Source organism: Hetaerina americana, unplaced genomic scaffold (assembly GCF_022747635.1).
Source record: "Hetaerina americana unplaced genomic scaffold, ioHetAmer1.1.p SCAF_2, whole genome shotgun sequence".
Lineage (NCBI taxonomy): Eukaryota > Metazoa > Arthropoda > Insecta > Odonata > Calopterygidae > Hetaerina > Hetaerina americana.
In genome coordinates, this window is record NW_027286763.1 from 8,171,484 (window position 1) to 8,189,641 (window position 18,158).

An 18,158-nucleotide genomic window follows, 5' to 3' on the forward strand; every position below is an offset into this window, starting at 1 on the left:
GCGCCAGTGACGATAAATGTGTATCCCGAGGCCCTCAAGCAGGGGGATGTACTTCGTGGACTCGAGAGGCGGCTTTGGTTGGTCCTGCAGTGGGCGGAGAGAGGCAAAGGGAGGGATGGGGGTGGGAGGGTGAAACGTAGGAGCACCGCGGGGGCGCGGCTTCTTGGGGGAAGAAGGGGGCGTCCGGAGGGAGTACGGCAGTGTAAGTATATAAGTGGCCGAGCCGGTTGGATAAACTCGTCTTTTCGCTTAGAGATCACCGAACCCGCGTATCTTACAATCGGGTTACTCAGGAGTGTATCAACGTCTTACAGAAATCCTCACAGCTCCGAACATGGCGAGGCTGGCTATTTTGTGCGCCATTGCTTTGTGCGTGGCCGTTGGAATGGTCTGCTCACAAGGCAAGTTTGCAGCACAGTCCTTTCGTATTTATTTCACTCTTAAGAAAATAACAAATAATTTTCAATCAATCTTAAAGGAGAAAAGATTTTAGTTTGCAAATTATTTTATTCCTTTCCGTCTGAAGTAGACAGTGAACTTTTAGTCTGAGAGGTAATTTTTGATTTAATGTACAAAGATTTTTGCTCGTTTATTTATCAACAATTCCAAGGAAAGCAGCCATAGCAGAAATTCATTGTTAGCGACCACGTGGGAGATTTCAACGGCTGCATGGAAATACAAAAATAAATATATACCATTAAAATGGCTCCAAAGGCATACCACTAGAAAGGATATACGTTTAGGAATAGCTTCATGGGCGATTTATCTCACTCTATCAAATGAAATTATATTCTGTTCATTGGGCATATGCGCACTCATATTTAATAATACCAATCCAGGCAACTCCGCCAATTTCTTGGACTGTGTGTTCTTAGCAGTGGTAGCATAGTGAACAAAACTCGTGATTTTCATGGACCTCATTTTGAAAGATGAAGATAATGTAGTGACATTTAATTCTCAGAATATATATTTACATTTCCCGTCTACATTCCGATAATTCCTATGCAACAAACTCAGTGTACTTTGCCAAACCATAATAATTTATTTCACATTTTGCTATTTCATTTAGTAGTATGCCAGCGAATATCAACTGAATTCATAATGGAGTAATTAGGTAATCAAGTAATAATAATTTAGGATTTCTAAGATTTTGTCTCATATCACCATTATTCCTCTTTCCCAGTAGAGGAGCAGCCGTCTCCTCTCTTTGTCCTCCTAAGGGTGCCCCGCTTCGCCAGTCCGAAGCGCAACAACAATCGTCCCCCTGGACACGGCGGGGAGGTCGGCGGAAACTTCGGCGGCGGTGGATTAGGGAGGCCTTCGGCTTCTGGGTCCGCGGCCAACGCCGGATCCCAAAGCTTCAACCAAGGCGGCGGCGGCGGATTCGGTGCACCCGGATTCAGCGGCTCGGCCGCCAACGCGGGCTCGCAGTCATTCACCCAAGGAGGATACGGCGGCGGATCTTCTGGGAGCGCAGCTAACGCTGGTTCGCAGTCCTTCAGCCAAGGTGGGCCCCACGGTGGTGCCTCCGGTAGCGCAGCCAATGCTGGCTCACAGTCTTTTACTCAGGGAGGTTTCGGCGGCGGATCTTCTGGAAGTGCCGCCAACGCCGGCACCCAATCTTTCACCTCCGGAGGTCACGGCGGTGGCGCCTCCGGCAGCGCGGCCAACGCCGGCTCGCAGTCCTTTAGCCAGGGGGGCGGAGGTCACGGAAGCCCCGGAGGTCACAGGCCAGGACACCGTCCCGGACACCGACCGGGTCATGCGTGAGCCTGGGCGAGTGTTCCTGGAAGCGCTTCTTACGCCGATTCCCAGGGTTTAAATTTCCCTCGGTGATGTGTCACAGATTTGATGAAGCAACCCCGGAAAAACGTGTCGCCATAACTCCTGTCTCTTCGGTAAAAAAAATAAATGGAATGTTCCTCCATCCATGTTTAAGCAAATTTTTGGAAACAGCGAAGCTCTTGGATCAAAGTAATCGTCGTAGATAACATATCAAACATTTTCTATAATACGCATAATACAGCCCTGGATTTAACTGTTTTCTGTATTGTGTATCTCTGCATTGTAAAAACAATAGGCTTGAACTTTTGCTGTACCACCAATGTTTTGAGATGTTAAAAATATCTATATCGATATTTTTGTTCCAGCCGACCAGATTGAAATGTACCAATTTCTCTGTGTATTTAGCTAAAATAAAGATATTTGGGAACTCAATATATTTCTTCTCTTTTAAGGTTTCCAAAGAAGTTCATTCATTAATAATCCGTAAACAGTTCCCTCCTGTCGCTCACTTTGAGCCTATAAAGTCTTTAACCTGTCGAAAGCGTGTCCTTACCCCTTACCCACTTCTCTTGAATTACATACGAGTATCACTACACACATATACGAATGATGTTTTGATGGAGTTATGATATGGATAGAAGAATTTTAAGTTAAAAACTAAAAAGCATAATCAGCGATTAAAAATTTATTTCAATAACAAAAGGTCACTTAAAAAATTTAGGCTTGTTCGTGAATATGGTAGAAAATCAAGTTGAGAATAAAGGCAATATTCACATAAAATTTAGCGGCACAAAACTTATTTCAGGATCATAGCATCTAATTCAATGGATTTAGCACTGTCAAAAATATGTCACAAAAACCAAATGTCATGGTGCTATAAAAAAATTTTGACCTCTCTAGCCTTTGGAAAGAGGGATCGCAAAGCGGGATTAAGCAATTTTCGTAGCGTCGCCATTATTGCAAATGTCTGACATTTTCAATTCAACCATTTCATTTGCAGCTGTAGAAGATAATAAAATGACGCTTTCTTCCTCACTCTATATTATAATAGGTATATATTCAATTCCACTTGGATACCAATGCCTTCACGTTCGTGCATTAATAGCAATGAGGAAACACTTAATTGCATAATATAAGCACGTCTTACAGTGACAATTCTTTGTGAACAAATTAGGTTGTAGAAATTGAATTTTATATGTGTGATACCGAAATTGAATGCAGAAAATACTTAAAGTACTGTTCGAAAAGTCGCAGAAAATAGGAAATAAGTTATTCCTAGCCATTTTGTTAATTCCGAATTCATCTATAGATAGAATTTCTAGGGGGTAGAGCGTTGAACCACTGACCGGAGGGCCCGGGTTCGATTCCCGGGCAAGGCACTCTGTGCAACTGCAGCTCCACCTAAGCGATGTGATTTTTCGGGTACCAGATCTTCCTGGGAAACCATAACTGGCACAGGGAAAGGAACTGGCCTCCATACCCTGATGTGTGAATTTCACACTCCGTCCGGCTTAGTACTGGGTGAACTCTACAATCACCTACTAAACCGACCTTCGGGTTGATTACGGTGTTTAATGGTATGTTTATATACACACACACACATATATATATATATATATATATATATATATATATATATATATATATATATATATATATATATATATATATATATATATATAATATATACACTTCTACGAAGAGGATAGAGTTGGTGACGGAGTCTTCAATATGGGCGTAAAGGAAAAATTAGTGAAAACTTTGAAGTGGAGAGTAGATTTGTATAGAGCGGAGGTTTAGTTGCTTAGCCAAGAGAATACGCTTGGATTGGACGGATTTGACTGGTGGGTGTGGAGAACGATGGAAAAATAAAATGGCCGGATAAGATATCAAACGAATAGGTAATCTGTATCGTGGGGAAGATGAGAGGGTTGTTGGAAGAAAAGGATGCAGGAAAGGTGGGAGATAGGGATGGACGCTGTTATGTTTAAGACTGTGAAAGAGAAGAGAACGTTCGGAAAGCGAGGATGGGGGAGGAAAAGAATAAGTATGCTGGAAGGAATGAAGGGAGGTAAAAAGGATTGCAGAATTGAAAGATATATTTATTGCAGTGCATGGTGTTGAATCGTGTCGTGTTCGGTTAGGCTAGTAAATGTAGTGGCGGTTGTGAGTGTGCCGTAACCTTCTCTGACTTGAAGATGACCCCTAATAAAAGTAGATTATGTGCATCTACGGTAACCAACGTGTATACGCGTACCTTCTCAAAAAACATGTCGCCATTTTTTTAAAAGTGTTTTAAATTAAATTCCATGAATATGTATTTAAATAACTCTTAAGTGCTTAACCTCGTTAATTTATTTAAAACAGTCCAATTTATCCTTTTTACAAGATTTTTAACTGGTAATTGTGGTCAATTAAGAATAGAATTCGGAACTGGCCCCTGTTAAAGTTCAGCTCGCCCGAGCGTGCAAAGAGAGTTCGCGCACCGGATGTAGGCCTGAAAGTTAAGATGATCCCCGTCGGCTTACCCCGCGAAAGAATTGCTGATGGCGGGGGGTGGTGGTGGCGAGGTGGGTGGATGGATGCCGCGGCGGGAGGGAGCGAGAAAGGGAGGAACTCGCTCCGGCGCCGTGACCTTGGTTACCCCCACCACCTGCCACCGACCATCCGATTCCATCCTCCCCTCGCGGGAAGAGGCAGCCCTCTCTCTCGCACTCCTCCAACGGCGACGAGAGGCCGAGTCCTTCCTTAATGGAGAAATGTGAGTGAAGTGGACTGGGGTGGGGGAAGGGTCGGAGGGGGAGCCGAACCGGAGGAGAGAGAATGGCGGGTGAAGCAGTGCAAGTCAATATTGACGTCGGACCGTCAGCGGTTATGCTTCTGGGCATTTTGAACACTTTGGCAAGATGTAAAAAAGGGGTTTAATAAACTCTGTGATATGTTGTAATATATTCCAGTATTGTGATATAAAATTTTATTCAAACAAAAATAATTTTTTTAGTTAATTCAATATAATTACATATATATTTTTTCCTATTTTTAATTCATCTTTAAAGCATTTATCTTTTTCGTCTTCAAGTGGAACACTGTGGAAACTGATTGTTGTTCAACTATGAGTGCTCAATTATGTCTATTCTGTTTCTTAAATTGACCAAAGGCAGGCGTGAGGCAGGAGGTTAATCATTAAATCAAATTTGCGAATGATTAAGCTCTATTCAGACAAATGCTTTCAATCATTACAAACTGCACAATCAGTGTCATAGGACTGGGATGAAATACAAGCATAAGGAAACGACCGCAGTGAATTTCTCAAAAAATTGGAAGGTCACGACAGACATTAAAGCCGTGTGGCATATACTAGAGCAGGTGGAACATTTCACCTATGAAGGAAGTATTTTAAAAGAGGGTAAGCAAAGTGATAAGGACATTAAATGAAATTTGAATTTGTCGAGCGAGCTTTTACTGAGGGAAGAGGGTTAATGGAGTGAATATGGAGAATAGTTTTTGTACTGAATGGGAACTTGGTCGTCAAGGATGGATTTGATAAGGGGGTGGATTCAAGGTTTGACGAGCTTGAAGGTGGGTATGGTAATGTGAATGAAGAGAGGTAGAAAGTTTGAGGAGTTAAAAATGGTTTATTGCAAAGTAAAGTGGTGCGGTGTTTAGCATCATGTTTGGGAAAGGCTTACAAGCGACTAGATTTTTTTTAAGGTAATCTACCGGTTAAGGTAGGTTTTTGGATGGACACAACTACTAAACAAATATTTTATTACTCCTACAAAACACAAAATCCATCATCCTACTCTATATCAGGTCCCTCTTCATCTCTGAGTACTTTCTTCCTCCCTTCATCCCGTCCAACATCCCTATCCTGTTCCTTCCCTTTCCTCTTTTGCCCAACATTCTACCCTCTATCACAGTCTTCAACATCCCACTGCCGGTCAACACCCCCCTCATTTACTTTTCCTGCCTCCATAGGATTGCTCCCAACAAACGATTATGTCCATGAAAACCACCTTTGATTTATACAATGCTGATAATAATAATAATTCAATTATTGCGATATAAAATGTATTCATAATAAAATAATTCCTTTTGGAACAATTTAATATAACTACACGTATTTCTTCTAGATTCATCCATATTTCCACGAAATCAATGGCAAGTAGTCACTAGTTTTTGAATTGAGTATGAATACAGCATCGTCCAGGTTGAAGTTTGAGATATCATATTTTGGCACATTGTTTCCTCAATGCTTTTTCCCTTCTTGTGTGTAATGCTCTCACATAACGATTGCTCTCGAAGTAAAAATAATCTCAAAACCTGGGAAAAGTGCTGGCAATCAACGAATAATTCAAAAAATTTAGAACAATCTCTAGATAATCTGGAGAAAACTCTGAGTGTGATCACCTTTTACATGGCAATGTATAACGAGATGACTCTTCTGGAGTTTCTCTAACACTACCGCACATTCATTCGGCTGGCTACGAATTGCAACCACTGATTTCAAAGTCAATCTTTGACTGATTTGTTCATATCCAAGGAAGTTTCATTGGAACTTGATCCATGGCGTATGAAAAATTTTGTTATGAAAGTAAATAATTTACCGTAAACTGTTAATGAACATCACTGGCCTGCTTTATGCGTGCAAATTGGAAATTGCGATGTAAATTAGCGAAAAAGTAAGCACATCTTGAGAAGCGTTTGGTTTTAAATGCCGAAGACAGTGTATAAACAGAGTTCAACGGAATTTTGTTGAACTGACAATTTTTGATACACATATATTGAGGTATGCATACACGCCATCATTTAAAGCGTTCCATTGGGTTAGTTTTAGTTGATTTATTTTGTAGGTATTAAGTTTTATAAAATCGAGAGCCTCGAACTTTTATATAAGCCGATACATGTATTGGCGAAGCATAACACAGTCAATGGAGAGGAGATTTCGACGGCTGCGGGGGAAAAGAGGGGGGAGGAGAGGGAAGAACAGGAGGGGAGGGGTACTAGGAGGTCAAGGGGAGATGTCTGCGGGGGAGGGGCGGGAGGGAGCGGCTGAGGTGGGCAAATAAAGCCTCGGTTGACCTCCATGAGGCACTGCCATCCCATCCGATGATTGCCTCGACGAAGGATAGCGTCTCCCGCGGTCACGGAGGGAATATAAAATAAAAACGCTAAGAAAACCACGTCTCTCAGAGCTAAAAGTCAATTGAAAAGTCCTCTTGAAGTCAGATCTAAATATTTCTTCCTAAAAAAACTTACCGTGGAGTGCAGACAATTGTGGAGATGTAATATTTTAATGAATAAAAGACATGGGCAGGTAGTCTAACTGAATTGTAGCTTCAAGGAACGTGCTCCAACGATCTTCGTCTTGATGACGGAAACCGATGCAATTATTCAAACATAATGTGCGAGTTTCTTTAAACTGCGGCTATTTTCTGTAAAATATTTCAACTTCCGTATTGAATCATAGATCAACGAAATGCTAAATAAAAGGTTTGATGAGGAGTCAAATCGATTGGAATTTATTAATTGTTTTAAATGAATAGCAAACAGAATTCCGTTAATGCTTAAATTTGCAATACGAGTTCGTACTCGAGCATGTATATTAAAATTAAGCATACATTTTATACATTTGCTGTCTTCGTCACAAACCACATCTTGTCTGAAGTGGTCGGCAAAAGGTGATTTAAACGCACTGGAAGGCGATCCTAAGGAGGTCTTGTCACATTTCTGATTGGCCAAGATAAGCTCATACGTGTCAACGCACTCTCAATTTTGCTCAGGATAGGTACACCTCTTTTGGTTCAAAGTACCTATCCATCCAAATTTGGGAGCAAATTTACGTCAAGGTGAAATTTAATGAAGTTGAAGCTGAATTTCATATCGGATATTTATAAATATGTGGGTGTGACAAACAAATTAAATATAATAAAGTAAATAAAGTTTCTTTCAATTTAGTAGGAACCCAGTTTACTTTGAACAATCCCTTGTATCTGCAAACGGGAGAGTCCGCATTTAAATGCTTTACTATAAGCGAAAAAGTGGGAGTAAACTAGTACACGGTATGAACGCATTCTCCCGAGGCTTCACGCGTGACAGCTCGAGCATGTAATGGCACCTTCGTCATCGCAATCGTCCATTGCAGATCTCCGGACGTAGTGGCCTAACATCGCGTCACCGAAGCGGTTTCTTTAAATCTCTCTGTTCCTCCCAGAAGGAATGGAGTCTCCCAGGAGGTGAGGCATGCGATACTTAAATTTTCACGTTGATATCAGGTAAAATTAAAACCAAATATATTCAACGTTAATTACTGCGATACGCATGCTTTGTGTCCTTCGAATGCGTAATTAAATTCGGGACCGCACTAAAAACGAGCAAGATTTCGGTGGTGACCTTCGAAAAAATGAAACTAGAGCTTACTTAAAATATAAGACTCCAAAGCGGATAATGCTGATTAGCGCTCTCCCTTTAAAGAACCCCGCTACACGACAAGACACTCATTAACGGGCAAGTCAAAGACAAAGGCTCTCACAAGGTGTGGTTGGATCTGGGGGTTAAACCCTTCCACCCCGCCGAAGATTTTTCGGGCAGGGATGTTAGGCTCGACAGGGGTTTATCATGAATCCATCCTGCAAGTCATCATATTTTCTATTGCTAAATAACTAAAAAATAATGAAAGACATCATTTTGACATAAAAACAACACAAATTTCATTTTGACATTCGACTCAAAGTTCTCTGCATCCAATTTCCCTGCCTTCGTTGAAGGCTCCCAGCAACTTTTTCGTTTGGTTTTTCTTTTATTTCACTTATTTTATTCTTATTTACAACTAAGAATCGAATCCAATCAATAATTATACTCGAGCCTCAGCGATCAAGTTTACTAGCCGCAAAAAACCACGCTCCATGACAAAGTTTTCGCTAACATATTATTCACACCTTCATCCAAGAATGTTTGTTAGCAGTTCCCTCCTTTTTGTAAAAGCTTACTTACCTAATCCAATTCCTATATGTCATTTATACTATTTGGCTAATATCGTTATCATCATCTAAAGGTCTCGTCGAGGCATTAATTTTCTTATATCCATTGCCAACCTAAGATTTACATTCCATTACTGATCACAATTTGTAAATAATATGCTTTTTACCTAATACCTTTTGATGGATAACCTTTGGTTTTTTCCCAAAGCTTTTACATTCAAATATCTTTTTTATTCGCTATTATTACTTATATTACGCACCATAGTCTTTGCTTTCCTCGTCCCAATCGTCGATAAGTGATTTTCCTCCTTCAATTCCCTAAGAACATAATCATTAGTTTTCTTGTCTTTCCAGCTTGCTCTTGCCATTCGCTTCCAAACTAACGTGACTAATGTAGGCGTTATTAAAATATCACAGATTGGATTGATGGTTCAGTACCTCACTCAAACAACGTATCGATACGCCGTTGGCTCCAGCCCCCACATGTTCACTCCCAACGCCCTCCATGCTTCCTGTGACAGTACCTAAATCGCACCGCGGAGGGGAATATGCAAAGAATATGCCTCGTGGCTCATCGACTCGCCTCGCCGAAGGTCCGCGATTCCCATAAGTGTCGGGATTTTTCAGCGGCATTTCGAGGACCAATGATGGATTGTGGGGAGTGCTTGTAGACGGTATTAAAAAGTCAGACGAGAGGGTGTTGTCCATTTCCAAGCGGCAAATTGCTTCCACGGTGGTATGTGGCCAACTTCAGTTATATCTAGGTATCTCAGCGTACCTAGGCATTGATACCAATTTTTATACAATTCAAAAGTATATTCATTATCGTTAATTTTTCAAATGCTGGTGGTCATGAGTCCAAATTGGCTACCACACCAGCCTTTGATGGGTAGCATGAAGAGTTTTCTGCTGAAGGTCACTGCAAATGATATTTTTGACGACGTTTTAATGAACATTGCTTTTGTAGAATGGTGTAAATCGTTCGGTATGCAAGAGCAGCACTGTTAGCTAGGCAGCGGTGTCAAGGTCAGGGATTCAAGGTAACGTACCACAGTGTTTTTTCAACAACTCGAAGGCTGGTTTGATAAGAGGGCATGGAGCTCACCTTGTACGAGGCCCAACGGCGGGTGAAATTCACATATTCATAGTGTAATAAGGAGGGGGGCAGTTCCCCATGCCAAGTATGGTTTCCTAAGTACATTTCCTTGTACCTGATATGGTTTTCCATGAACACCTAGTACTCGAATAGTCGCACAGATTGGGTATAGCTGAGGTTGTTAAGAGGTGTCCCCGGGAATGGAACCCGGGCCCTTCGGCCAGCAGCTTAGAGCATTACCCACCGGGCCGCCATGACTCGTATCCAAGTGCTAGTAACTTTGATAACATTTCTAGGTTCAGGTACCTACGGCAAGAATTATATATTTCTCGGTATATAAGGAGTGGTACTAGTCCCTATCGGTTGAAACGGATACACTGAGGACCGCATCCCTTCAATGACTTGTAGGTGATGCAGTGGATACGTAAGAACGCACTGAACTGAGTATGTGAAACTCCTGACCCCGCGGTGCCTTTCTTGTCCAACCTAAATCCTGACTTTTCCTCTCCCTTCTCCGCCTTAAGGAGGCACATACATGAGGCTGCAGGGATACAATATACTTTCACTGTGTTTTAATATGCACAATGCACACGTAAGTGCATCATCATACTAACATTGATATGCCATCACTTAAATCTGCGCTGATGTGTTAATAATTCTAATGGCTGGTGCCGTTATCGATATTCCTGTGAGGTCGTTTTTGAAATGCGATCATCCGATATTGTTTTCTGAAAATTGACACTCTGTTGCTGATAAAGAAACTTTTAGTAAAAATTAGTATTCTTGTATATCGATTACTGATACAAATCAACTTCAAATTATATTTTCTGGACGTACTTTTAAAAGTCAATGCTAAAACGTGAACAATTTTCCTTTTGCATTTAAATAAATATACACAATTGTTATTTGACAGAAATATCTAATAGTTCACTACAGCTTTAAACTGCGAAATGTATCAACAATTGTAATTTGCATTTAAGTTAAAACAACATTTTCTTCGCGTAAAAACATTCCAAATATTTAAAAAGCATATCTGCCAAGGTAATTTGGCAAGGCATGCAAACTTCTCACGCAAAGACAATAATATTACAACGATCTGTTGAATATTAGTGTTTTCAAAACACAGGGAAATCCCTTCGTGTTCTAAAAACATTTTTCAATCGAAGATCATGTTCTACTAGAGAATTTTTCTTCTTTTAAAATGGTATTTGGAGATGCTTCGTTGAAATTTTCGGAATGCATCTGCGACGTTATTTGATCGAAAATCAGAACCACCACGACTGACCCCAATCGCTCCCCTCACTTCGTGCCTCGCACAATGGCCTAAGAAGTCGTGGGCCTTACGCTCTGGACGGTTAACTCTTAGCTGACGCCTCCGAGCTTGAGGTCGGTCATCAACAGTTCGAGAGCGATTGCAACTCAATGATTTGATCGAGGAGACCCGCATGACCGGTTAAAAGATTCTGCCGAAAAACACATTCGTGCTACGGGACATATCACGCTCGGGCTTGTAAGCAACAAATGACTACGGCGGGCGTGCTGTCACTCCTAAGTGAAATCATGGACAAAAAATTTGCACATTTTAAATTTGTTGTTTGATTCGAATGTCCTGAATACTTAAAGAAATCTCAAAAATGTTGACTCATTTACTCAACGTCTGATTACTCAAGCCAAAGTCAATAACATTTGCCTGTGTAAACCATGCGCCCAAAATGCAAATTTCAATTTGAAGAAGTCAGCTACGAATCGTAATAACTCTCGCATTTGTTTCCCCGGGATTTATTTCCATAAAATGAATAAATCTATGTGTCGTTCTACCAGACTGCAATTAGTTACTTTGACGGCGTGAACTCCGCCTCAAGATGCATTTATATATAAATAACATTATGGCAAAGGACTTCATCCCTATACCTGAGGTGATGACATTGAAAGCCTAGTGCCGGCAGATTGACCTTTACCTAGAGGTCCACTGCATGCAGCGCACCTGCCTATTCTTCGCGAGAAAAATGTTTTCATGCTTGGTCTTTCGGACTGAAAATATTTTTCCTCTCATATTATAAACACACTTTAAATATGGTAAATCATACTCCGGCCTTCGAAGATTCGTGACGTAACTGGAAAAGATATTCATACTAGAATTTCCACTCCCGACTTCTCTCTCGAAGGTCTCTGCAAATTCGAGGGTGGATATTCGCGCGATTCTTTCCGAGGTCTTAAGGAAAACGGCACGCCATAAGGAGGAAAGAAAAAATACTCCACGCATTTTTATTTCATATGGCATTTACATTGAGTCACAAACTGTGATCAGAAGAGGTGGACAACAGCTTATTCCGGCAGAGTGATTGGACTAGATTCAGCTTGCCGTAATATTAAGAATTTGACCTAGAGATGAATGGAGGAACGAACTCTCGGATTGATGAAAGGAAAGGATATCAATTATCAGTTCCATTAAGAGTCTGGATGTTCTTGATCAATCTAACATTCGAAAAAAGTTACCACTGAAAAACACTGTCGAAGAAGATACTTCACAGTGAGTTTCGTACAAGGGATGCTCAAGGCGAACACTAAATATTCGAAGTGCGATTTCAACAGACGATCCGCGACTTAACGTTACCTGCTTGATCACACGCAGGGATTCCTTGCGCCAAATGCATTTCAATTGTTTCTATTTTGGAAATAATACATATAAGGGCCCCGGTTTCAGACCGTCGAGTGCCTGATGGAATAGGACAATGGCGCTTGACCATCTTGCCACATTACTAGCAACAACTTGGTTCCTGGCGCCACTTATCGACACTAGCGAGAGAGAGAGAGATGCTCGGTGCTTGCGCCGACTAGTGCTCATTAGGCATTATCAAACTCAAATTGACTGACATATCGTAGCCGAGCGTTCTCTCCCTGCGGTAGTGCTTCGACATTTCATTCCTTCTTGCAGGGTTGGCAGGATATTTTGAGGAAGACATAATAGGAGGGCAGTAGCAGACCCAAGGGTGGGGCGGCAACAAGGGAGCTCATTCCCCCGTCCCTAACCCAACCACCCTGGGAGATATATTTCTTAAATCCGAGTGCATTTTTCTTTTTGTATTAAGATCCAGTAAATTGTTAAGGATGGTAAAAAGTAGAAATATTTAATATGAAAATCTCAAACTTGGAGTGGGAGGGCAACGCAATCACTCTACCTTGCCCAGCCTAAATGACCCCTCAGGTTTTCAGTGGTACCATTCTTTTACATGCATTGATAAAACATTGACCAAGTATCAGGAACATCTTGTACCTTTGGGCATGGTTGCTTAGTCCACTTTCGGCTTGATGGGCATGATAAATTAAATATCGTACATTCAAATGAGGAACTGGCATTATGTCCTGCCCAAGGTCAAACACTCTTACCATTATGACCCTAGATGACAATATGCTCTATCCACGATGAGCAGCGGTCATCATATAATCCCATCAGTAACTGAGAAATTGAACTTTGCCATTTTTGCAAAATTGATATTTTGCAAAAATTAATATTTTGCAAAAAAAAACGTTTTGTCTCATAAACACAAACTAATCTGTAAATTTTCAATTGTTCCAAGTGAATGCTTTTGGTGAAAATGAAATACTATCAGAGTTTACAAATGAAGGATGAGCAGGAGCAGTTCAGGAACTGCCCCAAAAATGTGATACAGGTAGGCCATGAACATGGATTTCTGATTCAAGGTCTTTCATTCCCTTGCTCTGCAAGATCTTTTTGCTCAGGAAGATCTTTTTTCCCTTGACACAAATGCAGAGCAAGGTCCATGTCATTGAAATTTGACTACATAAAGGAAAGTCAAGCTCTGACTTAAATTCCATGAAATCTGAGAAATGTTTCTTGTCCTAGACATGTGAAATTTAGCATTATACCTATAGTGAGAAAGCTGAACCTAGTGAGGTGAAAGAAAGAGAAAAAACAACTTTGCACTTCCACACACTTTTACACACAACTTTTCACTTCCACTAGCTTTAATTATCTGTTGCTCAAAAAATTCTTTTACCATTAGGCTATATTAAATCTAAACTAAACATTTCATGACTATTGGATTCTTCTTTGGTCCCTCTTGATTATTTTTATTTGTTATTATTATTAAAAATACACATGTGCTGATAGACATTGTCCGGTGGCACACAAGTCCCAAATAATTGCAAAAGATAATACATAAAACTAGACTTCAAAACACAAATCTCTTTAACAAAACAAGTGAATCCCCATCCCATTTACAACCATTTATCAGCAAGAAAAAAAAAGATAAATTAAAAAAAAAAATTAAGCTATTACATATAATACCATACACCACACATCAATCAAATTATTACATATATGCCTTACATCTATTCTTAAAAGTATACACTCTGTTAGGAAAGGGCTTGAATATTTTTGCAGGTAAAGTGTTCCACTCAACAATTGTTCTATTTAGAAAAGAAAATTTTTTTTTATTTGTTCTCTGTGCCCGGCATTTTACCTTAAATTTGTGATCATTTCTGCCTATTTAAAATTTGGGTTCCCCGCCTCTTTCCTAAGATCTGCCCAAGCTTTCTCCCCCTTCAGAATTCGGAACATTCCACAAAGTCTGCTTACTTTCCTTCTAGATTATGGCTGTTGTCACTGCATGCTATTACACATCATACATATTCTCATTATTTATGATTCTCTTGCAGTTCTGATTCATTTCTAACACAGTGAATTCATAAAATCCACCTCACTAAACAAGGCCTACTTTCTCCTGGATCAGCCCACATTACCAGCCATCAATCCTTATAATTGCTTTATGTGCTTGTAGTTAGCCAATTTTTATTTTTTAGTGCCAAATATGTGTGATGAAAAATGTTTAAATAAATTTTATCCTATTCAATAATCCTCAATATTTCCACCCATTGAAGTACCTCTATTTTCTCTCAAATCAAAAGACACTCTACTGGGTATTTCCTCGTAACTCCTAGGGTAGGTATTTTTCATCATCTTGCTTCTCATAGCTCATCCTTAACCCTCCTCCGTAATTGCTTCCCTCCACTTTACCTTCAATTATGATCTTCGCTAAACTATTTTGCCTTTCATCATGTGACATTTATTTCTCCTGCTTCATGCAATTGTCCTTCATAGGCTTCTCTCTTCACCTACTTGTTGAGAACTTCATCATTTGTTACTCAGTCCATCCATTCTTTATTTTCATCATTATTTTTTGGACCAAGTCTTACATCTGTAGAAAAGCGGACTCTGAATATAACTTTTAACAAATTGTTCTTTATGTTATCTATGCTAGCACTCTTTTCTAGTAGTTATTTCTTCTGATTGAAAACCTTCTTCAAGATTACCATTTTGCTTAATATATCATCCTCAGCTCTTCAATCATTATTGAATATGTTTCCTAAATGGCAAATTTTTTCTATTTGTTCCAATGTCTTTCCCTAGACTTGCTTTTAGATTACCTTTCCTACTTCAACTGCACACATTCACCATACTTCCAATCTTGTTTATCTTCAGGTCGTATTTGTTCACACCCGTTTCCATATTGACAAGTATCGTTGTTGGGCCATCTTTCTTCTTTGCAAGTATAGCTATGTAAACTGCAAATCACCACTTGCATATCATTTCTCTGCGTAATTGTGTCCCATCTCCTATTTCTTACTTTTTCTCATTAATAACCACAAATACCTCATTTTATGCTTCAAATTTTAAGATTAATAAAGGGTCTTTGAAAAGAAGCTGAAATGAAAAAAGGGTGTACTTTTTAATTATATCTGCTTCTCTGTTTCTTCCAAGGTGAATCACTGCCACCTGCTCTATACATACAGGGTGCACCAATCTCTCATCATTGTAATTCAATACTCTTCCTTTAAGGGAAAACATTATCAAATTTCAGTCATAATTGCCATTTTCCAGATCAAATGAATAAAATAAGGTTTATAGTTGATTTTTCTGTAACCTCTTCTTTATAATGAGTCTAGGAGTGAGAATAACTTTTATCCCTCTATTTTTTTTCTAAATCTAAGTTAGTCCTCAATCCTACACTCTTCCAATTTTCTCTTCATTACTTGGTTGATATTCTTTCCATAATCTTTAACACATATATCATCATATTATGTAATTTTTCTGAGATTTTCACACTTTTCTGTCTTCTTTGGGTACATTATTCTTCAAGTCTCAGTAAATATTTATCTCCTCTCAAGTATATATCACATATTATGTGACAAATTGTATCATAATCTGATTTTCTGCAATTTTTATCCGTTCTGAGGGTATACGTATAATCAATCTCTGGTGCCTAGTCTACCCTTATATTGACTTAAAAATTCAAACCTGAGCATATAGTTTCTATTTTCATTATCATCAGCAGTATCCTCTACTTCCAATATTCCAGCAAGTATTTTTTATCCATCACAAGAGTCCCCAAATATTCTTTCATATATTTATTTAGAAACTTTTTCTTCGGATAATAAAAAATAGAACCAGAAGAAAGATATAATTTGTAGGATATTTTGAGAAATGTATAATTTGGTAAAACCAATATGAAAAATGACTGTAAAATATAGATTTGTGAAACTTAATAAATGAAAAGGAATCCCAAAGGAACTTGGCTGGAAATATCAAATAATAGTGGTGTATTTGCACACAGATCAAACTTTCACTGAAGACATAATGTGGTAAATGCCAGGTGGCAATAAATATATTCAACTTTTCTAAATTTTAGTGAATCAGAAATGAAGTAAAGCAGGAATAACAAAAATTGCAGAAGAACACAGTTGGTGGATATAGAGATGAAAAATAGTTCACTTGAATTACAGTCTTAAAGGGAAAAGTGAGGCTTTGATGATAACAGTAATACTAATGCATTTATCTGTCCAGAGATTGGGTGCATATTCACATGCACACAAATATGGGAGACGTCAGATGTATAAATGACAACTTTTGCATGACAAACAGATAAGTTAAAAAACCTCACATTCAATTGGACTTTGAAAGAGTAGTTAGAAAAATATCTTGTTTAATATTGTCAATGTATATCAATGATTGTAGGCATAACCAATATCCTGATGGATGTATCTATTAACTAAAATATCATAGAAAAATTTCATACTCAGTTCCACCAGTTCTCTCGTATATTTTGGTATGACATGCTCAATGTAACTGCATCAAGGAAAACACTCATTAAATGAAGAACAAATGTATATTTCCACTTTTCTTTATTTTCGATCTACCAGTTGAAACGCTTAGGCATCATCATCAGGTTCAAATTCACTCATGAGTTGCAGTACATTTATATACCATTCGTGATGGAGAGGGGGAGAAGGAGGGGAAATAGGTGTGGTTGCGATAGGCATAGATGGGAACGGGGAGAGGAGTGCTAAGCGTCAGGAAAGGTTATTGGTGGGTTCACAGTGGGGGGGAGGGGGGTTGTTGAGTCTTTCTGTGAAGGAAAGAGATACTTCCAGGAATGGGGAACACCGATTGTAACCCCACCTTTTTCCTCTCCTTCCCCCCTTCACTCTCATGAATGGTATATAAATGGACCGTAACTTGATAAATTTGTTCCTGATGATGATGCCTAAGCATTGAAACTAGTGGTATGAAAGTTAAGAACAGTGAAAATATACATTGTGTTCTTCGTTTAATGAACATGAACTTCCACAAAGTTGAGCCAGGAGCCATCGATTCAAAAACATTCATTTTAATAAAGTGTGTATCTAGCCAGTGGCTCCAATGCTGTAAAATATAACAGAGAGTAAATACAGAGTTTGTCCATTGAAAGTCACAAAGCAAGCTGCTGATATTAGGAAATACATCAAGAGAAATCCCAGGAGCAATGGGAAGGAATGCAACTAAATGACGGTTGAAATGAAAACAAGAACTTAATAAATAAAGAATGGAACTGCTGTAATGGATTAGGAATAAAATTAGCAGAAGGCTAGAAAACCTAATGAAATGTGAATTAGATTTTTAAAACATATATCGATCAATGGAAAAGTGAAAAACAGTGAATAGGATCAAGGAAATATCCTCAAGAAACAACGTTCCAGATGTAAAATAATTTGAGAAAAGAATTGAAACTTTCTAACTGAATTTCAAGCTTAAGCGAAGAAATGGAAATAAAATTTGGAAACATTTTACAATTGGAACAGATTTTTTATGCCTAAACTAAATACCAGGTAAAGTGAAGTAGCCATTGACTGGGCCCGTTGCTCGTGTAAGATTAATTCTTAATGTTAGGACCATGATGCATAAATGAATATGATTGCGCTGGTGTCTTCGAAAGCATTATAAATATATTATATTAAAC

General features: G+C 39.1%; 1 protein-coding gene across 2 annotated transcripts; it reads left to right on the plus strand.

Annotated features, from left to right (window-relative positions):
* Positions 1–254: 254 nt before the first annotated feature.
* Positions 255–2,217, plus strand: LOC139687596 (keratin, type I cytoskeletal 9-like). Of its 2 annotated transcripts, none has more exons than XM_071584814.1 (2): positions 255–401; positions 1,184–2,217. In XM_071584814.1, the coding sequence occupies exons 1-2, from the start codon at positions 335–337 to the stop codon at positions 1,768–1,770; spliced, it is 654 nt and encodes a 217-aa protein (XP_071440915.1). In that variant the 5' UTR covers positions 255–334; the 3' UTR covers positions 1,771–2,217. The 2 variants fall into 2 exon arrangements, with proteins under 2 accessions (XP_071440915.1, XP_071440917.1); XM_071584816.1 differs by having other exon boundaries at positions 1,187–2,217.
* Positions 2,218–18,158: the final 15,941 nt, after the last annotated feature.

What these genes read in the sequence shown, in the direction of transcription:
- LOC139687596 (XM_071584814.1), top strand. Translation starts at nt 335, where the DNA reads ATGGCGAGGCTGGCTATTTTGTGCGCCATTGCTTTGTGCGTGGCCGTT. An exon ending in TGGAATGGTCTGCTCACAAG is followed by an intron (nt 402 to 1,183) that starts GCAAGTTTGCAG and finishes CCTCTTTCCCAG; the next exon opens with TAGAGGAGCAGCCGTCTCCT.